This window comes from Athene cunicularia, assembly GCF_003259725.1.
Source record: "Athene cunicularia isolate RWA chromosome 1 unlocalized genomic scaffold, athCun1 chr1_part1, whole genome shotgun sequence".
Lineage (NCBI taxonomy): Eukaryota > Metazoa > Chordata > Aves > Strigiformes > Strigidae > Athene > Athene cunicularia.
In genome coordinates, this window is record NW_020799091.1 from 91,719,309 (window position 1) to 91,739,864 (window position 20,556).

General features: G+C 39.5%; 1 protein-coding gene across 13 annotated transcripts in view; it reads right to left on the bottom strand.

The window, feature by feature from the left end:
• CASK (calcium/calmodulin dependent serine protein kinase) overlaps window positions 1–20,556 on the bottom strand; it is a 199,469-nt gene that overhangs the window by 115,513 nt on the left and 63,400 nt on the right. For all 13 annotated transcript variants that reach the window (XM_026841024.1, XM_026841586.1, XM_026841435.1 and 10 more), the window contains exons 4-5: window positions 6,464–6,541; window positions 5,172–5,244 (exon numbers count right to left, since the gene is read on the bottom strand). In XM_026841024.1, the coding sequence (XP_026696825.1) occupies window positions 5,172–5,244; window positions 6,464–6,541 (151 nt within the window). The remainder of the gene's footprint in view (window positions 1–5,171; window positions 5,245–6,463; window positions 6,542–20,556) is intronic.

The following is a 20,556-nucleotide window of genomic DNA, read 5'->3' on the forward strand; positions in this document are numbered from 1 at the left end:
TAACATGTAGTGAGCAATGCTGTCTTCTCAACCCTGCTACTGAGTTCCATGACAGATACACTAAACTGACGCAAGTGCCAGTAGACACAAAATATTAGGTCTTCTCTAGGAATATGACAGACTAGTTCATGGATGAAAAAATCCCTCAAACCAGAAAGGCATGAGAGACAGAAGAACACAGTTCATGTGCTAAACTTCTTTAACTGCTTAGACATCCTGGTGTCAAATCAGAAGTTAGCATGTGACTTGTAAATTGTATAATTGTATAATAAAAAATAGTTGATTTCTATAGCAGGGACAGAAAATCCTAAGACAAATATGCACAGCACATGGGTTGCAAAGCAGTTTAGAAGACTGCAAGTGTCTATCTACTTTCTGGTTAACCCCTTCAAATGGGCTGCATGGGTGGCCAGCTCATTGATCAGAAGATACATGTTTTCTGACTGGCTAGGGAAATCACTGGAATATATAAAGCATGATAAGAAAGCCTGCAGATGTTGAGCTCTAAGTAGGCCAATGAGCATAAATATACTTCTCAGCAAAATGACTTCTGAACACCCAGCAGCCAAGCTAACAGTACACTAAGAAAAGGGCAGGACAAAACAAGAATGAGAACTCTGAGATAGGAAGCATACATACAGGAGTGGACATAAACAGGTGAAAAAAGGACTGCCGGAAGAAACATTGAAGAAAAAGTATTGAAAGCTTTATTCTTAGAGCTCCTTAACTTTTGCATTGAATGAGGAATTGCTCCTCAGAAAAACATGGCCACCTGTATGCTAGCTACCTCTGCTATTGATTTTGATACCTTAACAACCTTTTAACAATTCAGTATGTAACAAAATCCTCACAAAGCAGTTGCTACTGGATCTCAAGGATCTATTAACTTCTAGAAAATACAGAAAAAGCACCATTTATGCAACAGATTTCTTGTTTTGGATATTTAAAGACTGGAAAGAGAAGACGGTCTTAAAGAAGAGCTTCTATTCCAGTTTTTTATGTAGTTGAATATACACTTACATAAACACACACAAATATGTATGTACAAGCCTTACTCATTTTCTAGATATACGTAAAAGCAGAAGTGTAAGAGTCTTGAACTCTACTGGGAAAATCTGAAAAAAATGAATGAAAGACAGAAGCGGTAACTGAGTGCACTCTCAGAATTCATATGGTTAATTAAGTTCTGTATAGCACATAAATCAACATGCAAATCTATCCACAGATCAAGTCTCAAGTCACTTGGGCCAGCTGAGATTTGTATATGACACTCAACACAGTTCATAACACTTAGTCCTACTCTCTGGAAAAAGTGTTTTTACTTCCAGTCACAGAAATATTGAACTGAATCTTAACAGCAGAGAAGGCAGAATCTGTGTATTTTTGCTTTAGCAAAAATGTATGTGATCACATGTTGGAAACAGGCATTCATACCTACTGAGATAAACCTATAATAAAAATTTTGGATGTCTACATTTAGCCAACAAGCTTGCCCTGACTCCAGTTGCACACCAATCATTTCACTGATCACAGGAACATATACAAGCACTTAAACCATACGGAAATCATAGAGCAGAGTTGAAGCATTTGGACTGAACTAAGGATAAAACCCCAGCAACCAAAGCTCCTGTTGTGATTAAATTACTCTTGTATCAGTTATATTAAAAGGTATTTTTATAACAAGATTTCTGCAACTATATAAAATGCTACATAAGCATCACAATGTAAGCTACCTGAAGATTCCATTGAAGTTATCACAAAAATGAACATGTGAACAAATCTGCAATAAACACTGAAGAAATGCACTTCTTACAGAACACTGTTCTGCTTCATAATTTATACAATGCTTATACAGTCTATTTTTTAGCTGAATAATGTTCTACTTTGAGTAACTAGCATAAAAGTCTTCTACCAAGACCAGTGTTAATCTATCCTTTTACTAACAGGAAACTCAGTGAAACTGTCAAGAGAAGATAAAGCAACTTTCCCCACATGCTGAGAATATAACAACACAGAATACCCAATGCTGACCAAATGTGACTGCAAAATGCACAATGCTGCTTTAGGTACTCTACACCATATTAGCTGTCATAGGGATTGGAAATATTCAAGCTCACCTATTTATAACAAAACCAGAACTTTCAGCTTTTAAAATAATAATTACTAGAATAATTGTATAGCACAGAATGCAAGGAAGTTCAGTGGCCAGTGGTATCCTTCACAGTTAAGAGTTGAAGAAGCATACTATTAGTATTTCTCCTCCTTGAAGAAAGATTACAGTTATAGAGTACATTTTGGTTACTAGTTTTCAGTTCCATTAAATCTCAAGGTATGCACCTTTGAATGTAATAAATGTGCTGTCATATACAAGGGAACTATTTTCAGTTGTATTTATGTTAACAGAAAAAACACTAATGCAAAGTTAATCCAGTTTGTTACTTTCCTATTCCTGAAGTTAAAGCAAGAGAAAGCACTATTTTGCAGGACAGAATACAGTGAAGAGGAGATTTGGAGGAGGTAAGCCATTTTTCTCCTATTTCTTTGTCCTGTTTTAAAGGTCCTCTACCACTAATCACTTTTTAATAACTATATTAACAGAATACATTCATTATTGTCTAATACTGACATCAAGTGGCTCAAGGGAAAGTGGCTGACTTCAGTGACAAATGGTACTCAAAATCTAGCAAGGGTTTTATGGAAAAAGACAAGCATCTTATTACAGACTACATTACTCCTATTTCCTTTTTTTTTTTTTTTTTGTTCTCTTACATAAAGATAATTCTGTATAGGAATTGCTGTGTAATAACATTTTATATTGGAAAAGATCCCATTTCAATGTTGCTATTTTTGGTAGCCATCTTTTGGGTATTTCTGACATAGCAAGGTTCTGAAAGAATAAAAGGAATGGCTGAGTTCTATATTACTAGGTTGGCAGAACAGGAATAAATACTGTGGTAAGGGAAAAAGTTATTGACATTCACATTTCTGATGTGTAGTTGTCTTGAGTTTTCCACCTTCCTGCAGTAGCATTTTCTACTTTCCTTATCATATGATCCAGCTTTCAAGCAGTGAATGAATGCAGAATCACATTAACTGAAGGTGAAGCTAAGGTGCAATTGCTCCTGATGATAAAGCTTTTCAGCAATGTTTAAGGGGGGTCATGATATACAGAGGCTCAAGAAACATCTGGTCTCACATAGCAGTGAAGGAAATTAAGACAATTAGAGGCCACCTTGTGAAAGCTTTCATGTTTTGATTCTGTCATCAGAGTTGAATTTGGGGCATATGTGGAGTTTATCATAGGCTGCAGTCGTAGTGCTCCAGAAGCTTTGGTAGATCTTGTCACTTACAGAAGTCAGATGAAGTTTTTGACATCAGACTACAGCAAACTGAAGTATTCCTGTCGAACTCTTCCTAATTAGCCAAGAGCTAAGGGAGCACAAAAGTGGCTAAAAGACACCTAAATCTTACAGGAACTATAAGGTTCAAATATTCCTGTGCATCAGGTAACGATCAAACATTTTGCAGTTCAAAGTAACATTCACTGAAAGCTTAAGAGGGATAAAACGTTGTATGACTATACAGATTTTTATTACTTTCATCCATTCAGATAATTTGAAAATTGGTCATTTAATCTACTTCCTCTCAAAACAATGTCTACAGTGACACCTAGAGCTGGGATACTGCAGTTAGCTTAATATGTTCTATACCCAAACCCTATAGTTACATTTCTGCACTGCTTTTGCCAAAATTAAACACCTATGGTTTACACTACTTTAGACTGATACATTAAAAATTATTACTCACTCATGTAATTGAACAGTTTCATTTCTAAAGATGGTATTTAATTAAAACAGTGACTTAAAAGTTTTCAGAGTCCGGATAAGCTGCAAAATAAATACCTGTTTTACACTCAGTAAAAGGACTGTGAAACTGAAATTTGTTTTCATTCAAGAACATGGTCCAACAAAAACAGGTGGAGCTTTCAGGAAGACATAGCAACATAAAGATGATGCTAATTCAGAAATTTTCATGTGGCACCAAAAATGAACAATTAAAAGAATCTAGAACCTCCAAGACAGAACAAGATGAGACTTTCTACCAGCAATTAAGAGGCCATCTTTAGAATCTGTTGTAAGAGACTAGTTTTAAAATACCAAACTTAAAAAAAACCCCTACTACATGGAGTAATTTTCTTGATTTTAGAAGAAAAAGAGAAAGAGATTGGAAAAGGTCTGCAAATGCCTATGTACGTATGTTCAAATGACTCCAGTGAAATCTTCAGTTCAGTGTCCATGCTCTCTTCCCTCAGAGATCACCTGTAGGAGTCTTAAGCACAGCTTACCCTCTTTCAATCTTTTCTATTCACTAAAACACAAGATTCACTTCTCAAACTGCACTAGAGGTCATTAGAATTTTCATTAATTCCTATAGTGCTCGATAAAAGCACACTCTTAGAGAAGACAAGTGGGAATCACTCTTAGACAACAGCATTAACAAAGAATATGTATATTCAATTTGAAAAGAGTCAAACTCTCTTAGGTTAAAAGTCCTGATTACTTACATTATAGTACTTTTGGATAAACTAGTTCCATAAATATCCATAGAAACAGCATAAAATTCACCAGATCATAGAGTATGTACATACACTGTTCTTAAATACTGTATTTCTCCTCCCAAACTTGTTTGTATTAGAGACATTTTCATAATAATAAATGTTTAAAACTGCTTGCAGGAAGTACATAATACCACCGACATTGTAACATTTACGCAAGTGCATCTCTGAAATCTTAGTTTGAATAAAGACTGTCATGATGCTGTCAAAATGATGCCATTAATCTACAAATTTCAGTTAAATTTATGCAATTAATTTATACATACATTTTCCCAACAAGAAAAAAAATGCAAGATTACACATGAATATTCAAAAACTAGACATTAAACTAACTTTCAAATGCATATGTAATTTATGAATAAAGACCTCCTAAATGTTCTATATTGATGGCATTAGAGATGGGCTTTATTCTTACATGATGCAGTAAGAGTAAACACACATTCAGGCAAATATAGCTTCCTTTTCTACAGCTTCCCCCCTTCCTCTAAATTACAGAAATTAAAATGCAGTAGTTTGTATTATTGCGGAGAAAAAAAAAAAAATTAAAACTCCTTACCTTCACATCCCTGTGAATTATATTATTATCATGACAGTAACGTAGAGCTTCCAATATCTGTCTCATGTAATGACTGAAAAAACAAATACATCATGCATGACAAACCTGCAGGAAAAATTACTATACACATATAACAAACTAAGTTTGAAGAGTCTAACTACATCAAACTAATCAACCAACTTAACCTTAAATATACAGAGTTCAGTAGGATGGAATCTGTGTTTACTATAAAATCTAAAGTTTGAGAATTATTCTGATTGAAGCCAAGGAAAATCAGAAAAGGGAAATCGGCATTTTCTGTGTTGTAAAAGTTTCAAATGTTCAATAATTCTGCTTCATGTGACAAGGAAGTCAGGACCTTTCAGGGTTTTTTTGTAACAAAACACAGAAAAGAAAAAAGAGAGTATCAGTGACTCATTTATCTAGAAAGAGATAGAACCAAGATCTTGGCTTGCTTGATGCAGATCGAAGACTATCTTCTTTCTTCCCTGTGTTCAAAGAATCCCCTAACAGAATGCCAAGAAAGCCAACAGCATCCTGTGCTGCCTCAGGCAGTTCATTACTAGTGGGCTAAGGGAGGCAATCCTTGTCCTCTGGAAGTTCCAGCTGGTTACAGGGAAACATTTTTCCCTAGAAATATAAGTACACACTGGATCAAGTTGCCCAGGGAGGCTGTAGAATCTCCATCCTTGGAGGTTTTCTAGATCCCACTGAACAAAGCCTTGAGCAATATGATCCAAAAGCAATGATGACTGTCTTGCTCAAGAGGCTGAAATAGAGACCTCCTGATGTCTCTTTCCAAGCTGGCTTCCATGATGCTAAAAAAATCTACAGTGTTAAGAAAAGCAAACAAAGAATCTCATGGGCTTTGACCTCAGTTCTCATGCCACTGGGACACTGGGTTCTGTTGTTGTTCTGCAATTACATAGACCCTTTGATTTTGGTTTACCTTGTAACTGAAAAGTTGAAGTGACCATAAAGTGATACTAATAAAACACACCTGTCAGAAGAGTCACCTAATGCATTGTAGGAGAGATCCATAGAAGGCAAAGACTGAGTATTAAGTACTAGATATGTGATACTATTTTATTCAAGAATCTCATCCAAATATACAACTAATAAATGACAAAATGCTCCAAAGTTTTACTTTTATTATGCTAATTATTGTAATAAACATTCAGACTTTGGAAACAGGATTATAGTATTCCAACTTCTAGCTACCAGAGTATACAACAGTATATTCCATTCTTTTCCATTTATCCTGTGGGATTAATTAAAATTAAAATACATACCTGGCTACAGCCTCACTATACACAAATCCAGCATCTGCTCTCTTCACAATTTCAAAACACAGATCTGCTCCATCCATACTGCAGGTAAAAAGAGAGAAAAATGCTTACGACAGATAACTACAATAAATTATGTAAAAATGCTCCAAAAAATCTGTTTACTCCACTTATATAAATCTTACATAAAATACTCTGCATACATGCAAAATGCATTACTAAAATACCATGTAACAGGTAATCTAATAGTATATGGCTTGCCACAGATTAACTATTTTATGCCCCTCGGGACATATAACAGTTCACTCAAAACATTACCAAAACCAAACATTTCTTCTATTGCTTAAATTGCTCATTGAACAAGACATGCAACACAGCAGAAAGTCGATGCCCTGTACGAGAAGGCTCTGCAAATTAACAATTAATGTATGATATACATGCATTGGTATATAGGGCAGCAGGCCTTTCAGCATTAGATGGAATGCACCTGTCTCAGAGGGGGAAGAGGATCTTGGGGCAGGAGTTAGCTGGGCTCATTGACAGAGCTTTAAACTAGATTTGAAGGGGCAAGGGGGCAAAACATTGGCCCATCTGAAGTGCATGTATACCAATGCACACGGCATGGGTAACAAACAGGAGGAGCTTGAAGCCGTGATGAAGCAGGAAAATGATTATGTGGTGTCTATTACAGAAACATGGTGGGATGTCTCCCATGACTGGAGTGTGCCAATTGATGGCTACAAGCTCTTTAGGAGGGACAGACAGGGAAGGAGAGGTGGTGTGGTAGCACTGTATGTTAAGGACTGTTATGATTGCTTCGAGCACAAGTGCAGTGAAGACAGGGTGGAGTGTCTTTGTGTTTGAATCAGGGGGAAGGCCAACAGGGCAGATAGTGTAGTAGGAATCTACTCTAGGTCACCCACCCAGGGCAGAAAGGTGGATGAAATATTCTACAGGCATTTAGGATAAATCTCACGATCGCTTGCCCTTGTTCTTGTGGGAGACTTTAACTTCCCAGACATCTGCTGGAAATACAGCACAGCAGAGCGGGATCAGTCCTGGAGATTCCTGGAATGTGTGGGAGACAACTTCCTGACGCAGCTGGTGAGAGAACCGACTAGACGAGGTGCTCTGCTGGATCTCCTCTTTGTGAACAGAGAAGGGCTGGTGGATGATGTGGTGGGTGGAGGCTGACTGGGGCACAGCGATCATGAAATAGTAGTATTCTCTATTCTTAGAGACACCAGGAGTGGGCTAAGCAGGACTGACATCCTGGACTTTAAAGGGGCTGAATTTGTATTGTTTAGGCACCTGCTTGAAAGGATCCCTTGGGAGACTGTACTGAAGGTTATAGAGGTCCAGGAAGGCTGGGCGCTCTTTAAGAAGGAAGTGCTAATAGCTCAGGAGCAGGCAGTCCCCAGGTGCTCTAAGAGAAGCCGACGCCTGAGAAGACCACCCTGGCTGAACAGGGAGCTTTGGCTGCAACTCAGGGAGAAAAAGGAGTTTACAGCCTTTGGAAGAAGGGGCTAGCCACACACAGTGATTACAAAGAGGCTGTGCAGAGTGGAAATCAGGAGGGCTAAAGCCCAGCTGGAAATTAATTTGGCTTCAGCAATCACAGATAACAAGAAATGTTTCTGTAAGTATGTCACAGTAGCAAAAGAAAGACAAGAGAGAGTCTCCATCCCCTGCTAGATGCAGGAGGAAACATGGCAACGAGTGATGAGGAGAAGGCTGAGGTGCTTAATGCCTTCTTTGCCTCAGTCTTTAATACTAGTTGTATTGAGGGGATCTACCCTCCTCAGCCAGAAGACAGAGACATAGACTGGGAGAACAACCCCCCCACAATCCAGGAGGAGACAGTTGGTGACCTGCTGCATCACACAGACACACACAAGTCTATGGGACCGGATGGGATACACCTGAGGGTGCTGAACGAGCTGAGCTGACTGGGGTGCTTCCCAAGCTGCTTTCCATCATTTACCAGCAGTCCTGGCTGACGGGGGAAGTCCTGACTGATTGGAAATCAGCCAATGTGATGCCCCATCTATAAGGGTTGGAAGGATGATTCGGGAAATTACAGGCTTGTCAGCTTGACTTCAGTGCCCAGGAAGCTGATGGAGCAGCTTATTCTGATTGCCATCATACAGCACATGTGGGACAACCAGATGTTCAGTCCCAGTCAGCAGAGGTTTATGAAAGGCAGGTCCTGCTTGACAAACCTGATCTCCTACGACAGGGTGACCTGCTTATTGGATGAGGGAAAGGCTGTGGATGTTGTTTACCTTGACTTTAGCAAGGCCTTTGACACCATTTACCACAGCATTCTCCTGGCAAAACTGGCTGCTTGAGGCTTGGACAATCGCCCACTTCTCTGGGTAAAAAACTGTCTGGATGGCCGGGCCCAAAGTGTTGTGGTGAACAGAGTTAAATCCAGCTGGCGGCCGGTCACGAGTGGTGTCCCCCAGGGCTCAGTTTTGGGGCCACTCCTGTTTAACATCTTTATTGATGATCTAGACAAGGGGATTGAGTGCACCCTCAGTCAGTTTGCAGATGACACCAGGTTGGCTGGGAGTGTTGATCTGCTCGAGGGCAGGGAGGCTCTGCAGAGAGACCTGGACAGGCTGGAGCCATGGGCTGAGCCCAACTGGAGGAGTTTCCATAAGGCCAAATGCCGGGGGCTGCCCTTGGGCCACAACAACCCCCAGCAGCGCTACAGGCTTGGGGAGGAGTGGCTGGAGAGCTGCCAGTCAGAGAGGGACCTGGGAGTGCTGATTGACAGCCGGCTGAACAGGAGCCAGCAGTGTGCCCAGGGGGCCAAGAAGGCCAATGGCATCCTGGCTTGTGTCAGCAATAGCGTGGCCAGCAGGGACAGGGAAGGGATCTGACCCCTGTACTCGGCACTGGTGAGGCCGCCCCTCGATTCCTGTGTTCAGTTTTGGGCCCCTCACTACAAAAAGGACATTGAAGGACTCGAGCGTGTCCAGAGAAGGGCAACGAAGCTGGTGCAGGCTCTGGAGCACAGGTTGTAGGAGGAGCGGCTGAGGGAACTGGGGGTGTTTAGTCTGGAGAAGAGGAGGCTGAGGGGAGACCTCATCGCCCTCTGCAGCTACCTGAAAGGAGGTTGCAGAGAGCTGGGGATGAGCCTCTTTAACCAAGTAATAAGCGGTAGGACAAGAGGGAATGGACTCAAGTTGTGCCAGGGAAGGTTTAGACTAGATGTCAGGAAGCATTTCTTTCCAGAAGGGGTTGTTGGGCGTTGGAATGGGCTGCCCAGGGAGGTGGTGGAGTCCCCATCCCTGGAGGTGTTTGAGAGTCGGGTCGACATAGCGCTAAGGAATATGGTGTAGTTGGGAACTGTCAGTGTGATTAAAATGGTTGGAGTGGATGATCTTTCAGGTCCTTTCCAACCTAGTTGATTCTGTGATTCTGCTATATTACATTGCGTGTCCTTAAAAGCATTACAAGTGCGACTTCACATATATTAAAGACTGTAGTTATAAAAAAAAAATCTTACTCAAACTGAGTTTTAAATGAAGAGTTTAAAATATACTCTAGAAAAGTAGCATAGTCTTTCCTGTTAATTATCCTTATGAGAATGCTAAGGAGTCAAGAAGTATTTTACATCTGGCAGGCTCACTGAAGGCACCTGAAAACTGCAACAGCACTCACACTATATCACTAGCTCTGATATTTGATACTTTGTTCCTTTTCTCCCTAACTGTTTGTAGTCTTTCTGATATTCTAACTCCCACAATGAGTAGTGTAGCACTTTTAGATGCACATGTATCAGTAGTCATTAGGCTAAAATTAGACTATCATTTCTCTAAACCCAAACCAGCTCTGTGTGGCATAACTGACCTTTTCCTTGTCCTGTAAGAAATCTAAGGCAGATTTCTATCTAAAAATGTTCATTGCTTGATGGGGAAAGGGGAGAGTAACAAGAGTTAACATCAATAATAAAAATCACATATTATAATTTGTGCTTAACAAGTCCTTTGCAAAAATGTCAATTGTAATATGTCATCTTCAGCCTTCACAACTTTTTCATCTCCACCAAAGACTCAAGGGTGGGTGGGGAAAGTAGAATTTGCAAGGTATCTAGAAAGCAAACATCATTTTGGTAAGTCATCCAGAATGTCAGCATACCATCACTTTTGCTTTCTTACACACCTGCAATGCAAAACTTCTGCTTAGGGAGTCACAAGCAATGTGCGGAAGCTTTAATTCCCAAATACATGCAAAAAGTATCCCCATGCAAAATACACTATTATGAGGATAGAGCACTGAAAACTATAAGAGAGACTGGTGACCAAAATAAATGCACATTCATTTAAGTAGGTGAAAAAAAAAAAAAAATTCCTGGCCAGTTATTGTAGCACCTGATACTATCTTTGGATTTAATAAGCCCCAGAAATCAGAAATCCATATTGTCGAACCATGATCACTCATCAGTACATCAGTATATTCCCCTCTGTAGTTTTTTTCCCAATAGTTTTCTGCCTTGCTCAATTTCATACAGATAGTCTGTATACATAGCTAAGTATCACTCAGAGAATAATATACTATGTTGTACTACACACAGTACTGTATAGCAGCAACCCAGCCAGGTTCAATGAGAACAGCATAAATCTGGATTTAGCCAGCTCACTGGAAAAAAACCCTCATGTCAATCTCCCTTCCTCCCAACAATTTATTTCAGTTAGAGGGGAAACAAAACTGAAACCTGAACAACACCAAGCACTACAGAACATACAACTGTATGATTAACTACCAGAAATTAGGAGATGACATTCCCATTAGGCAGTAGAACCTTTTAGAAGACTAATCTGACTTGTTAGAAACTACAGGTGAATTAAGATCCAGAGGCACTCAAGATTTTTAGCAGTATTAATAGTTGATGAGACACTGAGCCAAGAGTGTAATTTCTTCACACTAACTTTTCTATTAAACAAGGTGTTTATAATCAGAATGGTCTTTAACATGTATTTCTAGCTCTCACTTTTCACATAAATATTGTAACAGTAAGCAGCAGGTTTTTTCAAATATTTTCCAATTTGTTTAAATTATGTTGATATTAAAAATCTCTACAGACTGTGAGCAGTAATGTTTGAAAGTTTTATTCCATCATGTTTAACTCTGTTGATCTCAAAAGCACAAATATGTGGCAGGTGTATTTTCATCTCTGACTTCAAGTGACTACTTTTTCAAGACAAAAATCTTAGTTTAAGTGTAGATTTTTCTTCATGTATAAATAGGACTTGTATCACTCCACTGATGTTGAATTTTATCTTGAAATCTTGTAAGATTTATCTATCTCAGGCTGCAAAAGTAAGAGTCAGACACAGTTATAAGAAACCCCAGAAAACCCAGTGCACTGACTAAAACCTCAGTAATATCACAACCATTTTAAAGATGATGTTGCAGAAAATGAAAGACTTATGTTTTGAGATACTGACTAAATGAAAGTTCAGGAAGTCTCAAGGTTTTGTAAGGACTATCAGCATTAGGCATGTGCAAACCGTAAAAATTTTAAAAGAATAAGACAAGTTAAAATCCACTAAAATAAACACAGAGATATTATTTTTATATATATATATGCTGAAGACCTAAGTGGAAGGTACAAAAAAAAGTTGGTAAAACTACAGCACACTCATAATCTGAGAGAGACTCATCTGATACCGGTAGAGGGCACTCACGGAAGATACATAAACTGACTGGAACAGTTTCTGGGATTTACCCTGAAAGTGCTGGCTAAAGCGACTCTGAACATGGAGTTAACAGATAAACACCATTATACCTGAATTGTTCTGGGTATCAGTTCGAACTGTAATCCCCAATTTCCCATATTCTACTATTAATTTTTTAATATTTTCAGCAGAACTGTGCCTGGATTTCAGCGCTTTGGATAAATGTTTCTTTCATAGCTCTGATCAGTGCTACTGTGCACCTTGAAAATCTTTCTACTGTTCTGCACAAAGATGATGATAAGTTACAACCTGCTCAGAAAGTTTACTCGAGTCATATTCAATGCAGAAATCTGTTCTGAGGCTAAGAGACACTCTGAAGAATAGACAATATACTCCAGAAGTGATCTACATTTTAACACTGGGGTATAAGAGTTCTGAATTTGCAGATGCCCTAGTAAGAGGTGTCCTAAAACTTAATTTATTGATAAAGAATCAGAAAGTTTGAGAAGCACTGCTTTAAGGAATCGAATTATTACTTAAAACCCCCCCGGGATATTGCTCATGACTGCATTTACTGACTTTTCTACCATGTATGTTAAAGGTTTGTGCAGAACAGATTTTTTTTCCTTCAGTTGGATAGTTTTTATGTTCTTGTCATCTTCTCTTACTACAAATAAACTGCCATAAATTAACTTTAAAAATACAGTATTTAACTTTTCTTGGAGCCCTACATAGTTACCTCTGAAAATTAAAGACCAAAAAGTACAGAAACTCTTATTTCCTATATCTTGCCCATGCATCCAGGGTTTAATTAATTCCATATAATTAAATGATGTTCCTGAGTTTACTTTCTCAGCCTCTGCTTAGAGGCTTCTCAGTACTTTACACTGTGACGTTTTTACAACTTTGTCAGCAGCCAAGAGATAAAGTGCAGTGCTTTTCATAAATTAACTCATTCCATTTAGTCACAAACAATGGACAAACTTCGCTGAGTAATACTTAATTCTTAAATCACAGTGTAGATGATGATCTTAGGAGGAGGAAGTAATTGTAAGCGTGCTTGGAAACAATCTTCTACTAGTGTTTTCATAGCAATGGTCCAACCTGATTATTAAATAGCATGAAAGAAAGAACATATGCATCCTTAAAAAGCACTGGGTTTGCTGATAATATAAAAGTAGTACAGTACCTAACCTGAAATCCTCCAATTTCATGTTAAACCTCCACATGAGCCAGTATCACCAAAAATACTCTATAGCAATGCTGTGTGAATTAACTCATGCTACAAACTTTTGAAAATACAAGTATATACATTGCCTATAATGTAGACAACAGTCTACATTGACTGTTACCAATTAATTGTGCTTACAAGTAGGTCTTCTGAAGCTTTGCTAAAATAATGCAACTTAATAGCCTGTTATAATAAAGTTATAATAAATGACAAAATTTCATGCATCAATGTCTCAACATTCTGAATTTTCAGTTGCTCTGCCAAATTTTGCTACTTAACTTAAAAGAGCCAAACTTTCATCCAAGATAAAAATCCTGATTTCTAAGCCTGGTCTTATCAACAGAAAATCTCCCCAACGATTGCTCTTTCAGCATTAAAACTAATGAAGTCTGGTTCCTGTTAATTCCTGTCCATCAAATGAATTAAATCAACAAATATTGAACAAATGTAAGACAAAAACTTGGTATTTCTTGCCTCAAACATAAGTTAGCTTTAAATATCACTTCCTTTGACTGTAATCAGTCAATAGCTCAGTGGCTATCTGGGACAAAAACAAAACAGCATACCCAGATCAGATAATTGCCTAAGCTTTGTGTCTACAAGTAATGAAGTGACTATGTACTAAATATACATAACACATTGGAAAAAAAAAATAAAAAATCCCAGTACAAACACAATGTAAGCATGAGTTTCATCAAGTCAAAAAAATCTGTCTTTACATCAAAGATTTTGATATCAGAATATTTAATACTTGGTGGAATTTGGTGGCACTTAAGGATGGAGCTGAACTTGGCAAAAGGATGCAAAGAATAATAATAAAGGGCTCTGCAGGTATGTCAGCCAGAAAAGAAAGGTCAAAGAAAGCGTACTCGCCCTCAATGAGCAAGAATGGCAAACTGGTAACAACGGACGAGAAAAAGGCTGAGGTACTCAACTGTTTTGTCTCAGTCTTCACTGGCAACCTCTCTTCCCACACCTCTGTGGATGGACCGCAAGGCAGGGACTGGAGCACCAAAGTCCCTTCCACTGTAAGAGAAGATCAGGTTCAAGACCACCTGAGGAACTTGAATATACATAGGTCTATGGATTTGATGAGATGCACCCAGAGTCCTGAGGGAATTGGCTGATTGCTAAGCCACTCTCCGTGATATCTGAAAAGTCGTGGGAGTCAGATGAAGTTGCTGGTGACTGGAAAAAGAGAAACATTACACCCATTTTTAAAAAGAGCAGAAAGGAGGACACTGGGAACTCAGTGCCTGGGTATATCATGGAACAGATCCTCCTAGAAGATATGCTGAGGCACACGGAAGACAGGGAGGTGATTTGAGACAACTAGCATGGCTTCACCAAGGGCAAGTCCTACCTGACCAACCTAGTGGCCTTCTACGATGGAGTGACTATACCAATAGACAAGCAAAGAGCTACAAATGTCATCTATCTGGCCTTTGTATGGGCTTTGACATGATCACCCACAACATCCTTCTTTAAATTGTAGAGAGATGGATTTGATGTGTAGACTTTTATGGATGAGGAATTGGGTTAGATGGTCACATCCAGAGGGTCAACTGCTATATGTCCAGATGGAGACTGGTGACAAGTGATGTTCCTCAGGGGCCCATACTGGGACCAGTGCTATTTAGTATCTTCCTCAATGACATAGCAGGATTGAGTTCACTCTGTACAAGTTTGCAGATGACACCAGGCTGAGTGGTGGGTCATGCCTGAGGGATAGGACGTCACACAGAGGAACCTGGACAAGCCTGAGAAGTGGACCTGTGTGAACCTCACAGTTCAAGGCCAAGTACAAGGTCCTGCACCTGGGTCAGGTCAATCCCTGTTATCAATACAGGCTAGGGGATAAAGGGATTGAGAGCAGACCTGCAGAGGAGGGACTTGGGGTTACTGGTAGCCAGCAGTTTGAGGGAGGTGATTCTGCCCCTCTGTTCCACTCTCCTGAGACCACACCTGGAGTACTGTGTCCAGCTTGGAAGCCCTCAGCACAGGAAAGACATGGATGGACCTGTTGGACTGGGTCCAGAGGAGGCCACAAAAATGATCAGACAGATGAAACACCTATCCTACAAGGACAGGTTGAGAGAGTTGAGGTTGTTTAGTCTGGAGAAGAGAAGGCTCCAGGGAGACCTTATTACAGCCTTTCAGTACTTAAAGGGGGCTTATAAGAAAAATGGGGATAGGCTTTTTAGCAGGGCCTGTCATGACATGACAAGGGATAATGGTTCTAAACTAAAAGAGGGTAGATTTAGACTAGATATAAGGAAGAAATATTTTACAATGAGGGTCATGAAACACTGGAACAGGTTACCCAGATAGATGGTATCTGTCCCACCTCTCGAAACATTCAAGACCAGGTTGGACGGGGCTCTAAGCAACCTGATCTAGTTGAAGATGTCCCTGCTCATTGCAGGGGGCTTGGACTAGATGACTTTTAAAGGTCCCTTTTAGCACAAACTATTCTATGGTTTAAAATTAGAGTTAAGGCTCCCTTTCAGTCTACAGGAAAAGACCAGCATGTACAGAGGTGCCTCAGATTTACCATGGAATTTTTAAACATCTGAAGTTAGGACAGACAGAATCTGTAATTTAATGACCTCTCTAAGTGTATTGTAAGCTTTTAAAAATGAATTTGAAAGTTTTTCCTTTCACTGAGTATTCTGACAGTCTGGCCCAAACTTTAAACCAAGAAACATCTGAAACTATTTTCTTTCAGTAATCACAGCCACCTGTTTTGGTGTGAAAAATACAGTTTTTAGTTTATTTTTATTTTACTTTTAAATGTTAACATTTAAGACTTATTTTTATCCTAGATAATGCATTATGCAGGTATGAAAGAACAGAAGTAAAGTCATATAAAAGATGAAGGATACAGATGAGACTGCATTTAAAAATAAAACTGTAACTGGAATCCTAACATGGTTAAGTAAAATAGAAAAAACCTTTTCACTTCATAAACTAAGAAGCTGTGCTATTTCACAGTATTGTAACAAAGCAGAATAAATAGATATCATTCATTTTCCCCCCTTTTTTCCTTAACATTTCAACAAAGCTACATGATTGAATGTACAGTCATTTAAATGCTCATCAGCTTATGCTTAACGTAAACCTAAGTAACTGCAACCATTTTAAAGTATTGCTTTTATGAATTTGAGATTTTAAAACTAAAGCATTTTTACATGTTAGCTAAGTTAAAGAGCAAAGTTATAGATGTATAACTATATACATATACAGGCTAACTAGTAAATCTAAATACCACTTCTAATGTCCTAAAAGATAAATCTCTCTTGTAATGCACCAAGAAAAGAAAACCAACCTATGTATAATGGTGAGACAATATTCTGCAAATACCCAGATATCAAGGTATCTGCAATTCACTCACTACTCATGTATCTGAGCTCAACAGCATGAAGGTGAGTATTCTCAGTCCACATACTTTGATTATACTGAGGATAAACTGCATATAACACACTCTAAATACAAAATGTGGGGTTTGGACACTTGAAATACTTGCTTTCTTTTAGAAATATTGCAAATAGCTGACCCTTCTTAAAGTATTCTCATTGATAAAGACCAATGGTCATTAGAAACAAAATGTAATAAGCAATAAAATGTAAACCCAAAAGTGATAGTTATATACCAAACAGTAAACAGCATTCTATGTAAAACAGTGTTCCTTGCTCCCCATGCATAAACTGCCAAGCAAACATCATGTGACAGGGACAGCACTGTCTAGAATAGTACGTTACTGAACAAATATGAAAGAAACCAGATTGCATCCCACTTCATAAATGGAATTTTTAAATAACAGGAGAGTTTTGCATATTATTTTGTTCCTTGCAAGGCACAGACTCACAAAAATATTGTTTCCTTCTATTTTGATACTGTAAAATATATCTGATGTACTTGTATTGACTACATGCATGTATTAGGTAAAAAGTCACAGTTAACTTAAGACTAATGACTAACTCGAGACTTATACATGGAAGACAACTTCCTGACACAGCTGGTGATGGAACCAACTAGGGAAGGTGCCTCACTGGACCTGTTGTTCATGACCAGAGAAGAACTTGCAAGTGACGTGATGGTTTGAGGCCATCTTGGGCACAGTGATCACAAAATGAATTTTTGATTCTTGGAGAGTAAGGATGGGAGTCAGCAGAACTGCTACCTTGGACTTCTGGAGGGCAGACTTTGTCCTGTTTAGGAGCCTCGTTGACTGAGTTCCTTGGGAGGCAGTCCTGAAGGGCAAAGGAGTCCAGGAAGGCTGGACATTCTTCAAGAAGGAAATCTTCAAGGTGCAGGAGCAGGCTGTCCCCATGTGCCAAAACACAAGTCAGTGGGGAAGAACACTGGCCTGGCTGAACAGAAAGCTTTAGCTGGAACTCAGGAAAAAAAAAAGAGAGTTTATGACCTTTGGAAGAATGGACAGGCAAGTCAGGAGGACTACGGGGATGTCATGAGGTTATGCAGGGAGAAAATTAGAAGGACCAAAGCTCAACTAGACCTTAATCTGGCTACTGCCGTAAAAGACAATAAAAAATGTTTCTATAAATACATTAGCAATAAAAGGAAGGCTAAGGAGATTCTCCATACTTTACTGGATGGGGGGCGAAACACAGTGTCAAAAGATGAGAAAAAGGCTGAGGTACTTAACGCCTTCTTTGCCTCAGTCTTGAAGACTAGTTGTTCTCTGGGTACCCAGCACCCTGAGCTAGAAGACAGGGAGCAGAATAAAGCACTCATAATCCAAGGGGAAACGGTTAGTGACCTGCTACACCACTTAGACACACACAAGTCTATGGGAGCAAATGGGATAATGGGATCCACCCAAGGGTACTGAGGGAGCTGGTGAAAGCACTCACCGAGCCACTTTCAATCAATTATCAGCAGTCTTGGCTAAACTGGGGAGGTCCCAGTTGACTGGAAGTTAGTAAATGTGAACCCATGTAGAAGAAGAGCTGGAATGAGGATCTGGGTAGCTACAGGCCTGTCAGTCTAACCTTGGTGCCAGGAAAGGTTATGGAGCAGATCATCTTGAGCGTCATCACATGGCATGTACAGGACAACAAGGTGATCAGGCCCAGTCAACATGGGTTTATGAAAGGCAGGTCCTGTTTGACTAACCTGAACTCCTTCTATGACAAAGTAAACTAATTAGTAGAGGAGGGACGGGCTGTGGATGTTGTCTACCTTGACTTTACTAAAGCCTTTGACACCATTTCAGTCAGAATTCTCTTGGAGAAACTGGCTGCTCATAGCTTGGATGGGTGTATGTTTTGCTGAGTGAAAAAAATGACTAGATGGGCTAAGCTCAGAGTTGTGGTGCAAGGAGTTAAATCCAGTTGGCAGCCTGTCACAAGTGGTGTTCCCCAGTTCTGTTTAATATCTTTATCAGTGATCTGGATGAGGGGATCAAGTGCACCCTCAGTTAGTTTGCAGATGACACCACGTTGGGCAGGACTGTTGATCTGCTTGAGTGTAGAAAGGCTCTACAGAGGGATCTGGACAGGCTGAGTTGATGGGCTGAGGCCAGTTGTGAGGTTCAACAAGGTGAAGTGTCGAGTCCTGGACCTGGGGCACAACAACCCCATGCAACACTACAGGCTTGGGGAAGAGTGGCTGGAAAGTTGCTCAGCAGAAAAGGACCTGGGGGTGTTGGTCAACAGATGGCTGAATATTAGCCAGCAGTGTGCCCAGGAAGCCAAAAAGGCCAACAGCATTCTGGTTTGTATAAGAAATAGTGTTGGCCACCAGGACTAGGGAAGGGATCATCCCCCTGTACTCGGCACTGGTGAGGCTGCACTTCAAATACTGTGTTCAGTTTTGGGCCCCTCAATACAAGAAAAACACTGAGATGCTGAAATGTGTCCAAAGATGGACAATGAAGCTGGTGAAGGGTCTGGAGCACATGTCTTGGGAGGAGCAGCTGAGGGAACTGGGGTTGTTTAGCCTGGAAGAAAGAAGGCTCAGGAGAGACCTCATTACTCTCTACAACTACTTGAAAGAAGTTGTAGCAAGGTGGGTGGTTGGCCTCTTCTCCCAAGTAACAAGAGGTAAGACAAGAAGAAATTACTTCAAGTTGTATGAGGGGAGTTTTAGATTGGATATTAGGAAAAATGTCTTTATGAAAAGGGTTGTCAAGCATTGGAACAGGCTGTCCAGTGACGTGGCTGAGTCACCATCTGTGGAGATATTTAAAAGACGTGTAGATGTGGTGCTTAGGTACATGGTTTAGTGGTGGACTTGGGAGTGTACGGTTAACAGTCGGAGTTGATAAACTTTAAGGTCTTTTCCAACCTAAACAATATTATGATTCTAGATACAGCTGTCAGGAAATCACATCACAGAATAAGAAAGAAAATTGTGACTGTATGATAAAGTCTAGAGCTGTCCCTATCTCAGATGCAAGATCTCTCTAGAGCCTCCAAGGGAAGACTCTTATAAATGGAAAGAGCCCATTACCGTTCTGGGGAGGAGCCGGGGTGTGTGTGGAGGCAATCACTTGGCACAGGCACATACTCTCTCATTTATGATGTAATATAATCTAAATACTCTTAAAATAATAATTTTCCTTTAAGAATAAGACTTTTTGGGACCATGTCTGCTTCTTACTCCACACATGCACTTCATCTATTATGACCAACTGCTTATAGGCAGTTTATTACAGCAGTACCATACAGGTAATGCCAGCCTGATGGTAATGTGACATGATGACCCCATTCTAAGAAGCACCTGAATTTGTGTATAAATAGAAGCTAAAAACATAGCTAATTTTTAGTGTTAAACTTCACTGCTAGTGTTCATGTTCATCAGTGATTCTATGAATTGTGACTTGATTTTTTAAATGTTTATTTTAACAAAAAGTTTTCAAAATTGGTCACATTGTATTTTTTCCTGAGTGGTACAATCTCTTATTATCAGATATATGCTGTATTTGCTTATTTAACTTGTACTTTTTCATAACAATAGATTTAGCAAGATATTGAGGGTAATCTTAGCACCTGCTCCATGTAGCTCACAACTTATGAAACAGTAGTGGACCTATGTATCATTTATGTGCAACTGATGTCAAAGTTTTAGGTTTGGCTATTCTGTGCATTTAATCTGCTGGACCTGAATTAACTTTCATGCAAAGCACCTGCCAGTCCATAAATAGCCCATCA